Source organism: Rattus rattus, chromosome 1, assembly GCF_011064425.1.
Source record: "Rattus rattus isolate New Zealand chromosome 1, Rrattus_CSIRO_v1, whole genome shotgun sequence".
In the NCBI taxonomy this organism is placed as follows: domain Eukaryota; kingdom Metazoa; phylum Chordata; class Mammalia; order Rodentia; family Muridae; genus Rattus; species Rattus rattus.
This window is the reverse complement of record NC_046154.1, coordinates 55,462,678-55,474,915: the sequence shown is the minus strand read 5'-3', so window position 1 is coordinate 55,474,915 and position 12,238 is coordinate 55,462,678. Positions and strand designations below refer to the sequence as shown.

The 12,238-nt window shown below is 39.3% G+C and overlaps 1 protein-coding gene across 3 annotated transcripts in view; it reads right to left on the bottom strand.

Annotated features, from left to right (window-relative positions):
- The window catches only part of Dock7 (dedicator of cytokinesis 7), a 170,472-nt gene that overhangs the window by 100,727 nt on the left and 57,507 nt on the right, over positions 1–12,238 (bottom strand). For all 3 annotated transcript variants that reach the window (XM_032901792.1, XM_032901790.1, XM_032901794.1), the window contains exons 13-14: positions 9,321–9,414; positions 8,421–8,583 (exon numbers count right to left, since the gene is read on the bottom strand). In XM_032901792.1, the coding sequence (XP_032757683.1) occupies positions 8,421–8,583; positions 9,321–9,414 (257 nt within the window). The remainder of the gene's footprint in view (positions 1–8,420; positions 8,584–9,320; positions 9,415–12,238) is intronic.

The following is a 12,238-nucleotide window of genomic DNA, read 5'->3' as shown; positions in this document are numbered from 1 at the left end:
TGCACACATTCAAAAGTCTGTGTAGTTCCCTTCCTCAATCACTCTCCACCTGATTTCTGTACACCTTTCTCTGCACCTGAGGCTCATGAACTCAGTAGGTTAGTCAGCTGGCCAAACAGCTCTACAAATGTACCTGTCTCTGGCACCAGGCAGATAACAAGAGGAGCCCTGCCAGGCCTGGATTTCTGTAGCAGAAGATGGGGGCGTAAACTCAGCTCCTCATGCTTATTCAATGGGCATTTTACTAATTGACTGAGCCATCTCCCCAGTCCCAATACAATTCTTATATTCTGTCTACCTTCATGGACGCTGTTTTTCACGGATAAATTTCCCAACTCTATATATTCAACCCATCGTCATTGTTCATATTTCCTTCTCACATTGCTTACTAGCCGCCCCCCACCCCCACCCCCAGGCACCCTATATTACAGATCCATCAAGCAGCAGCCCAGCCTTTTTCAACTCCTTTCCCACTTCATACCCTTCTAATTTAGATAACCACCAGCAGCACTACCAGGCTGTAAGTCACAGGGAGACTGGCACATAGATAATGTTTTGGGGGGTTTTTATTTTTTTTTGCTTTTATTTTGTTTTGTTTTGTTTTACTTGAACTTGTGGACGCACTTTCTTGTACATTTTGAAATGTTCTTCAGAAAAGCTTTCTTCTCAAGAATTGCCTCTAGCCCATTAGTTTTATTTCCTACTCAACTGTGCTTCAGCAAGTTTATAACAATGATATAGTTCCTCTTTTGTTTATTGTAGTTTGCTATAGAAATACAACAGCTGAGAACAATTCAAATATATCCCTTTAGAGATTTTAGAGTTATAAGATAATGACCTGCCACTAGAACACAGGCTAGTGGTCATATCTCATATTCCATAAATCGATCTTTAATAAAGAGATATGTTCCCTAAAAATCTCCTGAGAAATCTGCTCTTAGACTGTGAGTCGCATTTCTGCTGTGGACTGTACAAACGCCCACAGCTCCACCCTCATAGGAACAGCACAAGGACTCGTGACTAAAGAGCCAGACTCAAACCCTCCCAGCACACCGGGATCCCAGAGTCAGGGATCGGGTGTGTAGCCCCGCTGGCCTCAAACATGCCTCTCTCAGCTTACTACAGTCAGGAATTGTACGTGTGCATCACCATGCCTGGCTCCTCTTTTAACAAATTTCCCCAACACAACATTGCTCTTTTGAAATAATGTGTATGTACTTTAAAACAACCTTTAAGTACTTTTCTGGTTAATTCTATCCATTCACAGTTCCTCCCTCCCTGATTGGACAGGAAATATTCTGAGGAACAGCAATCCTGCTTCTTCCACAGACCTGGTAAATGGTAGCTCGTTACTTGAATGCTGCAGCACTTGTATCTCCAGCCATCAAATGGCAACAGTGCATAGACCTAGCAGATTATAACAGTGACTCACAAACAAAGATCAAAAGCTCAGAGCTCCAAATCGAAGGAATCACTGTGAAACCTCCCACCAAAGGCTTACTCTCAGCCAATGAGGGCAGAGTACAGGCCATCCATCCCAGCCTCACTGCTGCTGTAGAAGCTACTACATATTCTTTTATACTACAACAAGCGTATGTTCACGCTGACATCATCCTAAAAAGTGGGCAGCTGGCAGTCAGTTTACTCAAATGTTAGTAGATATGTGTTCACTAGCCAGTATTTATTAAATCCCTACTTTATACATCGTATTCAAAACTTTTATTACTATATATATATGTGACCTTGTGTACAGAACAATAGTATTACCTCATGGCTTGGGGTTTCTTTTTATTCTCTGCATCATTAACACCCGCAAACAATGTACCTCCGAGTGCATACGGAGTGGTTATCTAACACTGCAGTTTTGAAAACCGAGTCATCAAACAATTGCCCCTTTTAGCAAAGTCCAAAGTATTCTTTGTGGGTGCAAATTACCTAGGGCAAAATTACTCAATTGGCCTCAACTGTGCCGTTCAAGGTTATGAAAGTAGGGTTAACAAGTCCCCATATTATGCCTTCATAAGGTGATATTTCAACTGAATTTTAGAAAATATAAAACATAACAAAGAATTCCATCAAAACCATAACAACTGTCCGTTATCGTTCAGATGCTCTGAGGTAGTAACGAAGGTAAAAGTGATTAGGTTTATTGAATCAGCAACACCCAACAACCTTAACGGTGCAGAACTGCTGGGGTCCATCTTCAGAGACGCAACCACGTTTCAGTCTCCAGTTCCACACACAGGAGTACGCACCTGACCAACTGCCTCCCTGCACTGTCATAAACGGCCTTAAAGGCAGTGCTTAAATACATGCAGACTTGTAAAAACTGGGTGCTAGTTACCACTGTTCAAACTCCTTTAAAAAAAATAATCTATATAAATACTTCCCAAGGAAATACTTTAATTTTTAGGGTAAATGAATAAAATGTTTTTCAGGCTGCTCCTATTTCTGGAACATTCTCTCTCTCTTGGGAGCCTTGGATAACAACCACCACCTTGACTTTTTAAAAACACTTGGTGGCAATATAAAAATGCTAAAAAATTGGCCTCTCAACTCAAGTTTCTATAGGTTTCCTTAATTTTAAGTACCATTCACATGAAATTAAGAATGTAGAAAATGAACCACAGCAGTAGTAGCAATATATAAACACTCTGATACTGGAAAAACAGACATATTTTTATATCCCAACTACTATGGCTATCTGAAAATACTGCTTAGAAAACAAGTGTTTTTGATTGTATCAGAAGACAGAATGTTTTAGTTTAATTCATTAATAAGGAATATAGCTAATATCTTGATCACTTTAATTCAAAATAATGTTTTTTATGTTAATGCATTTTATACATTAAACAATTATTCCAAAAAAGTTCATAGGATTTACATATACACAAAAACCAGCATTTGCTCTGCAAAGGGAGATCTGCCACAATACGAGGACGAGCAATAAGAAGCAAAGGTCACATGGTCCGCATGTGCTCATACTGACCTGGTCTGAGTTGAAATCAAACAGAGGAAAATGTGACTAGTACATTATAAACTTATCAAACAAGTCAAGGGAAAACTCATAATTTGCAATTGAAAGTGTTCTCTTAGGGTCTGGATGACATCTATCCAGGGTCTTCCGGCTCTCAGAGTCTCTGAGAAGTCTGGTGGAATTCGGATAGTCTGCCTTTATATGTTACTTGGTTCCCCCCCCCCCTTATAGCTTTTGATATTCTCTGTCCTCTGCATTTAGTGTTTTATTTTGTGACGAGAGGATTTTCTTTTCTAGTCCAATCAACTTGGTGTTCTGTAGGCTTCTTGTACTTTTACAAACATCTTTTTCTTTAGGCTAAGGAAGTTTTCTTCTGTGATTTTGTTGAAGATGTTTTCTGGCCCTTTGAACTGGGAATCTTTACCCTCTATTATTCGCAGGTTTGATCTTTTCCTTGTGTCCTGAAATTTCCTAGTATTTTGGTTAGGAGCTTTTTACACTTTGTATTTTCTTTGACCAATGTGTCAATACCTTCTGTGGTAACTTCTACAACTGAAATTCTTTCTTATATCTCTTGTATGAAAATAGATTTTAAAACTAACATTTATTATTGTGGCTACTGTGGTCCTTATCTGTCACAAAAGCCTACCCATCTACTGTGTGTGTGTGTGTGTGTGTGTGTGTGTGTGTGTGTGTGTGTGTGTGTGTGTGTGTGTGTGTGTGTGTGTGTGTGTGGAATTTCATATAACAGATCGTTTAAAATTATATTTAGATCATTTCACAGACAATGAAATCACTAATGTTTATGAAGAGGAGGGTCCATCCTACCAACTGCAAAGGACAGCATCAAACTGCTTACTTTTATTTTGATCTCACACTGATTACTGCCACTGTCTCTTAGTCTTAGTTGTACTACATTTGCTAGCCACACTTACAAAAAAAGAACATGATAGAAAAACAAAGATACAAAAGTTCAACAGGCAATCCCAATGAAGGCGACTGTTGGGAAAGAGGGCTGCTCTCACAGTCTGCCAAGAATATCCTGTGCTGTGTGGTCAGGTCTCAAAACAGCAGATGTCAATAAAGGGAAAGGACTTGCTCAGCTGAATGTACCTTGATCTAATACAAATCAAGAAGCTACGGTAGCAATGAAGACATGATCTGGAACACAAGTAGTATTGCAAGGAATCTACTGTCTAACTTCCACGCGATTGCAAACATTGAGTAAATTCCCAGTACGAAAGGGCTCACTGTTTGCTTATCCTAATGTAACAACTGCACAGGGCCTCTCATATGACACTGAGAGAGCATATGCAATCATCTGAGGTAAACTTCATTTATCTGTATTATTAGTTCTATGCCTTCCAATTTTATTGCTAAGATACTACATATCATCTACCACCTAAATTGACCAGAGTCAGAGAGCTCTGGGTTCAGTGAGAGACCCTGCCTCAATACATAGAGGGATGGGGGAAGACCTCCAGACCCTGGTATGAACACACACACACACACACACACCACACACACACACACACACACACACACACACACACACACACACACACACTGTACATAATTCCACGTGCACCACAGGGACATGAAGCATCTACTTGTAATTTCCTTCAGGCGAGTACAAACATTATAAACTTTAAAATTGGACAGACACTTAAAAGCCTCCCTCAACAAGGTTTGCCTTGCTTGATAAGCCCCACATTCAACCCCATTCAGCTTCTACAACATGATTTTCTCAAGTATTCCTATTAATTCCTGGATATGATTCTCTATATGTCATTTATATCATTACATCACTTCCACTGTAAGACATTAAAATTTATAGAAAATGATGATTTGGATTTTGAGGCAAAAGTATAAGATAAAATTAGTCTGGCCAACTTTAATGAATATATATCAAACAATAGTCCAGAAATGAGAATATTTCAATTTATTCATAACATGCCATTATATATGCTGGACATTTTTGTCCTTTAGCATAAAGGCTGTGGAAAATGAAGTAATACCTAGATTTCAGACCAAATAAACCTCTTATTCTCAACCTGATGTTTCTCCATGTTCAAAGAAAAACCACCAAAATTATGAGTTCTATGGAACTGAATAAACTAATTTAAATGAAAATAATTAGAATAAATGGCCTAAGTAATGGTCATCTAACACTAAATAGTATCAACACGAAATTTTAAGACATAAGGTATAAGGAAGTAACTGGAAAAAGCCTTTAGAAGAAACATGAGACACAAAAAAATTGCCAACACAGTATGAGGCAATTAGAGGCCAGCACTTAGAGGCGAGAGATCAGCCACGTGCTCAAGACACCAGCAAAAAGGGTTTACAACTTAGAACTCTGTGACTAAGAAAACTGTCCACTTGGGAATAAAGATTCAAAAAATTATGGCACAAGTAAGGAAACCTGTGTTTGTAGTTGCTGACTCGAGGCCAGAGCAGTTCACCACAAGCCCAGGCTATGGGAGGCCATCCTGGACAGCTTGGTAAGACCTCATCTCAAAAATAAACAAAGGAAATTAGTGAAATGGAAACACCATCAGTTACATTTTTTAAAGTACCTTCCACACTTAAGAAGTCACTGAAAGTTTTCAGTAAAATAAGTACATCCAGAGAGAAAAATATGGGAAACGTGACTCAGAAGGTCAAAAAGATCTTTAGAACAATGATAAATAATGGCTAAGGAATGGTAGTAAATAATGTCTAGACGATAGGAAGTAACCGTAGAGAATCTACAGGGTAATCGTAAACCAGTTTCTGGACAAAACTACAGTCTGGCACGCTTGAGGACCGTCCAGTGTCCTCAGCTACACGGCAGGAAAGGATCAGCCAGCTGCTGACCTGCACTGCACTGCCTGACATGTCAGCCAGTTCTAATGATAAACCATGCAGGGTAGGGACAAAACAACGTAACAAGTCTAGGAGAAAGAGGGAGATGCAGAAAACAAAGGAATAAAATCCATGGGCATCTACGGGGGCGGCTCAGTGTGAAAGTTAGGCAACACTCATGAACACAGACAAACAAACACTGACACAAAACACAGGGACAGACTAAACCTGGAAGTGAGGAATTTAAATCTGTCTTCAATTTTAAGCTTTATTCTACTCTGTGAACTTTATACTCACACAATTCTTCAAAAACTATTAAGAATGTAATTAAGTAATAGTGATAAGCAAAAAACATGAAAGAAAAGACAATTCAAAATTCTTAATTCCTATTTTCCCTGACTCTGAAATTCTTCAAGCCAAAGTAAGGAACTCTTACAGAATCTCCCGCTCCTAGGTGAGCAGCAGAGTGCAAGGCCTGTGATGTATGCAGCAGACTTCAGTTTTGCAACCTCTCCTTATTCATGTGTATACATGTGCGTGTTATTTATCTCTTCCTACATTTCATCTTCTTAAGATATAAGCTCCAGGAATTCATTCACATCAAGTACCAATTACACGGAGTAATATGTTTTCTGAACTCTTCTAATAGTCGTAAGTACCTTATTCTTCTAAAGATTTATTTTATGTATGTGAGTACACTGTCACTCTCTTCAGACACACCAGAAGAGGGCATCAGATTCCATTACAGATGGTTGTGAGTCACCATGTGGTTGCTGAGAATTGAACTCAGGACCTCTGGAAGAGCAGCCAGTGCTCTTAACTGCTGAGCCATCTCTTCAGTCCAAGTGCTTTATATTTTATTAATATAAAAACTTAGCCAACATCTAGCTTTCCCTAAGTCACCAGAGTAACGTGATACCAGAAACACACACCACATTCATGACTTAAACCTCATTCTCCTACCCATCTATAGCTTCACAGTTTTTAACTCACAGAATAAATATTTATTATGCTTTCTGTATTCTAGGAAGATGGAGAAGGTAACTGTAAAATGGAGTCCTTGCCCTTTACCGTAATTATAATCACATGAAAGACTCCTCGCACATAACCCCAGGTGATGGCACCGGAAGGAGAGAGCTGGAGGAATGGGAAGTAGACTCCTCGGCAGTGAGGCGGGGACAACCTCCAGGAAGCGGCAGGTAAAGAAGCAAGTGAAGACAGGAGGAGACGAGAGGCAAAGAGTCTCACGGAGAACTGTTAGGCAAAACCAGCTTTGTTCACGGACAAACTAAAGGTGACTGAGGCGAAAGGAAGTAAGGAAACAAAGAATTCCAGGTTATGAAAGCAGGGGACAGATTATGTAGAGTCTAATACATTTTCTACTTGTACTAGAAGTCATTCAAAGACGGTCTGGTTTGTACTGTGTAAAGTCTTGTTAGGCACAATGTCAAGAACTACTAAGACAAGAATGGAAATAAAATCACCTAGGGAGGGACAGCAAAATCAGCAGCTATACAACATGGAAGTGTCTAATTACATGTGACTAGTAAGAATTTTAAGTATACACAAGATTTAAAATATACACAAGATGTTGAAAACAGTGAGAGAGAAGAAAAATATTTTTGTATTCTATGGTATTTATGCTAAGTAAAATAATTAAAATTATTACTTTCACCTGATTATAAGTATATAGCAATTATAAAATTTTAAGTTACAAGTGTTGTTTCATCACATTTCTTTCTTACAGTGCTACTCTACATGGTAACTTGCACTAGGTTTAAACGGGTACACTGGTAAAAGCAATGGGTTAAAGGTCCATTTTAAAAACAGAATCTATGTAACTTGTTGATCAAATGAAATATAAGCAAGGAAAGAAGTAAAACCTCTGATTCCAAAGCTTGGGCTTAAGGGACTTGAGAAATGTCAGCAGTACTGCTGGTGTTGAGGCGTCAGTCTAGAGAGAAACCCAAATGCCACTTAGATTGTCTCTGAGCTATCCTGCTAGATTTCCCAATAAAAATGTCAAGTCACAACCTTCAAAGAGACAAGGGGCAGGAGGAGAGTCATTCACACGCAGGACATGCACACACCAAGCCTGCAGCTGCACACACAGCAGTACAACCTGAGAAGCAGTGTGTAATAATGGTTTACTGCTCTTGACGTGGTATACACTCAGCTAGTGCTGACTGCATACAACATGCGGCCAGAAGCACATACATTAGATTTGTGTGGAACCAAAATCCTACTAACACTCAGTATGAGGAAACACGAATCTGCAGTTCAAATGCTTTAATCAAACATTAAATCCTGCCTCCAAAAGTAAATACTGGCCGCCACCAAACTACAGTGTGGTGCTCAGCTATATTTTAAATTTCTCTATCCTTCGGTTTAGTTGCTTAGAATATGAGGATGACATTTTGTAAGGTAATTAACATTATACCTGGCACATAGGCAGAGCTTAGTAATATATATATATACACACACACACACACACACACACACACACACACACACACTTTTTAAGTTTAATTCTAGTCTACTTTAATATTAGAATATAGCATTTTATCCAAGAATTCATCACAATCAGGTATCTTACCTGTAAGTCGTGTTTGGAACATAGACATCCCTGGCAGGAAATTCTAAAATTTCTCTGGTGGGCCTGACTCGGCTGTCGGGGTAGAGCTTCACCTGAAGCAGCTCTGGGGTTAGGCAGTAATGGGGATTTTCAGGTGCAGGAGAGATGTCTATCTTTAGCTGAGCTGCAGAAAATACATTATAAAGTCAATATGAACAGAAATGTTCTGTGATGCCTACACTCAGGTCTGAAGTGCTTCTCAGAGGCTTTTCCAAGGAGATATGGTACTACTAGGGCATGGCAGATTTTAGGAGGTAGGACCTAGGGAAGAAAGTGTGCACTAGAGGTATGCCCTTGAGGAGCATCCCCTGGTCCTTCCCTCCTTCCATCTACTTCTGGCCACCATAAACTAAGCAGCTTGGCTCTGCCCTATGTACTCTGCTCCACAGAGGGCCACAGAGCAAAGCCCCTCAACTAAGGCTGGGAGCTGTGATGTGATGGGCCAACCTAACCTTTCCTCCGGTTAAGCTGATCAGCCTTAAGTAATTTATTCTTGCTTAAGGCAGTCTGTCACAGAGACAGAGTGATGACTAACACCAATAAAATGTTATTAGAGGAATTTCAATATTATTTTATAAAAAATCTGGGATGAACAGGATAGATATCAAATTATTAAGGACTTAGATATAAGTGGTGGCTCATGCCTTTCATTGTCTTGGGCAGCTGTGGAGTCTGGTAGGGGATTAGAGATTCACAAACAGGCTCCAGGGGCTGGGCAGACTTGCTAATTCCTCTACAGAAAGAGAGACCTCTGCAGGTGTTAAGCACGAGAAATGTTTGAGCCAGATAAATAGGAAAATTAAAGCATGCTAGCAAATAATTATCACTGAGAATTACCATAACATACAAAATCCAAAATACCTGTAATTGGTCTCAGCCTCCGTAAGACAGAAGATGGCCTTCTCATATCAGCAAGAAACTTATACAAATCCTCATCGCTTAAGCGGTCTCCTTCCTGAATTCAATGACATGGAGAACAGTATTTACTAAAACAAAAGGAGGAGATAAGTGCTGCTCCTGTACAGTCTGTCAGAGGGAAAGATAGCAGGAGAACGAATCTCTTGTTTCAAACCTGACTGAGATTTGTAACGATCCCAACCATTTTAACTTATGTACACAGTTATGATCTATTACTTAGCTTATAAATTATGATAGGACATCTAGCATACAGATAGCCAATGCAAATTAGAGGTAGGGAGGGTATAACAGGAAAACTACAAATGCAGCTGTTAGAGAACCAAAAGGAGACAAATACAAGGACATGGGACAGTTACAGAGACATCACAATTGAGAGTATGTCTTTCAAGTTTATATTCTAAAACTTCTGAAATGCACAATCTTTATACATTATATTTTCACAAAAATGAGTAATAAATATAATGATGGTAGGAAAAGCACAGCTATCCTGACATGAAGACCAGAGAGAGAACCTCCAAATGACCACAACTGAAGATGGAAGGCGAGACAGAGACAGAGACAGAGACAGAGAAGAATTACATAGAGTTTAATTTTTCCTTCCACATACAATGATTAGGAAAGAAAATCATGGCCTGCTTTGTGGCATTTTGCTGGGACATGGGTATTGTCTACAATGTGCTCTCATTTCATTGTCATGGACATATTTCAGCCTCTTTGTCTCTGGAAGCTGGCACTGAGCTAGCTCCCACTTACTCATAACATGGGAGACAACCTCCCTGTGTACCATTATTTGGGGAAGTGATTTTTTTTAACAGTTTTTTGAATATTTATGTATACATCATACAGCTTTCTGTCTGCATATGCCTGCAGGCAGGAAGATGACCCCAGATCTCATTTCAGATGGTTGTGAGCCACCATGTGGTTGCTGGGAATTGAACTCAGGACCTTTGGAAAAGCGGTCAGTGCTCTTAACCGCTGAGCCATCTCTCCAGCCTGGAAGTGATTTTTTTAATGTCTAAATAGTGACTCTCTGTAGATACTACCTCTAAAATAGTTCTTTTACTGAAGTACAGGTAGAAAATAAGGCTTTAAAAAAATTCAGGAGCTTTATGTGATTAATGAATGTAAGTTTTCCATCAGTTGCTAAAACAACATATTCTCTTTACTGAGCACAGAATACAGATATTCAAGATTTATTCATTAATACACTCAAGGGTTTTTCTAGACTTACTTTTATTTACTTAATTATTAAAATATAATACCAGTCTCTATTCGTTAGTGATGATGAGGATCTGTTTTTGTGCCTTTTACTGGGTGAGACATAATTTTCTTCCCAATGCTTGGCTTTGTACCTCCCTCCTGTCATTGAGCAAATATAAAAACTGAGACTTATAAAGCAAGTCACACATCCCAGCTCTCCCTCCCCTGAATTTCTGCCTCTAGTAGATGGAAAAGCTGGTTTTTCCTAGGAACCAATCGAGATGAGCCAACCTCCAAATGTGGGGAAGCTGAACTCACGAGAGGTTGAGCTGACACTCTCCCCCAGCGTACTCGATTGTTACTTGTTATGTGTACCCCTGAAGCAAACAAAAACCTGTTTACTAACATATAGAACACATGTCTTTAACAAAAATTTCTGTGTATTTCTTATAATTTTGGGTTGGTGCATTTGAACCTTACATGATTAACTATACCACAACTACAGATAAGTTCTCATAAACTGGGAGAAGGGGTTGAATCTCACTTAGAAAAAATTTATCCTTGAATTCTACTCTGTTAAAGTACAGCCTCTGCTTTTTACTTGATTTGCATTTCTGTGATGTGTAATTTTCTAACTATTTAAAAATACTTATAAAAGTAATAGGTACTCCTGGCTGGATATTTCGGATAAAGAGCATCAACGGCAATACTTCCCACGGCCCTGTGGGTTGTTTAAGAGCACTTTGTGCTCTATCCAACAGCTAGTACTGAAAACCGTACCCTGAACGTGCATCCATCTAACAGAATGATTATAGGTCAGAATAATGAACTCTAATTTCAAAACACTATGAGAAAGTATAGCTGTCACAATAAAGATGTATCCAATATTTGAAGAGCTATAAATATTTAAGCTTATAAGCATCATATATTGTACGCATATGATAAAATATTGCATATTACCACCAATATGGACAGCCTGTTAGGTTTTATTAAGTTAAATAAAACTTTAAAGTTTCTTTTTAGGGTCTGAAAAGATGGCTTAGTGATTTAAAGTATTTGCTGCTCTTGCGAAGGATCCAAGTCTGAGTCCCAGCACCTACATAGTGGCTCAAGACCTTCTGCAGTCCCAGTTCCAGAGAATATGATGCCCTCTTCTGACCTTCACTGACACCAGGCACATATGTACATACGTATGTACGTACATACATACATACATAAATACAAAAAGAAAATAAAATTTACATTTCAAATGTAATTTTGTTAAATAGCAAATGCACAAAAATAATAGCTGTATAAGCAGAACCATGGGGGACGGCTGCTCACCTCCTGATGTACCACCAGTTCAAGGGCCAGCATGACCACAGAAGCAAATGGCTAACTGTAAATGGAGGGGGCTGACGCTGTAGCCCAGCAGGCTGAGCAGAGGGAGATGGCACATCCTACGGCTGAACTGCTAACTCAGCACCTGTGTCTGGCCAATCACAGTCCTCCCATCTTCACTGCTGTCCACAGTTTAAAGACCCCTGTACTGGACACATTCCTCCACTCTCCCAGACCTGCTGACCAAGCAGGGCTTCAAAAAGACCTCTCTAATGCAAAGCACATTCTGCTCTTGTCCCTTCAAGTACAGCACATCAGTAAGTTAGGGTGTCCTCTTCTCA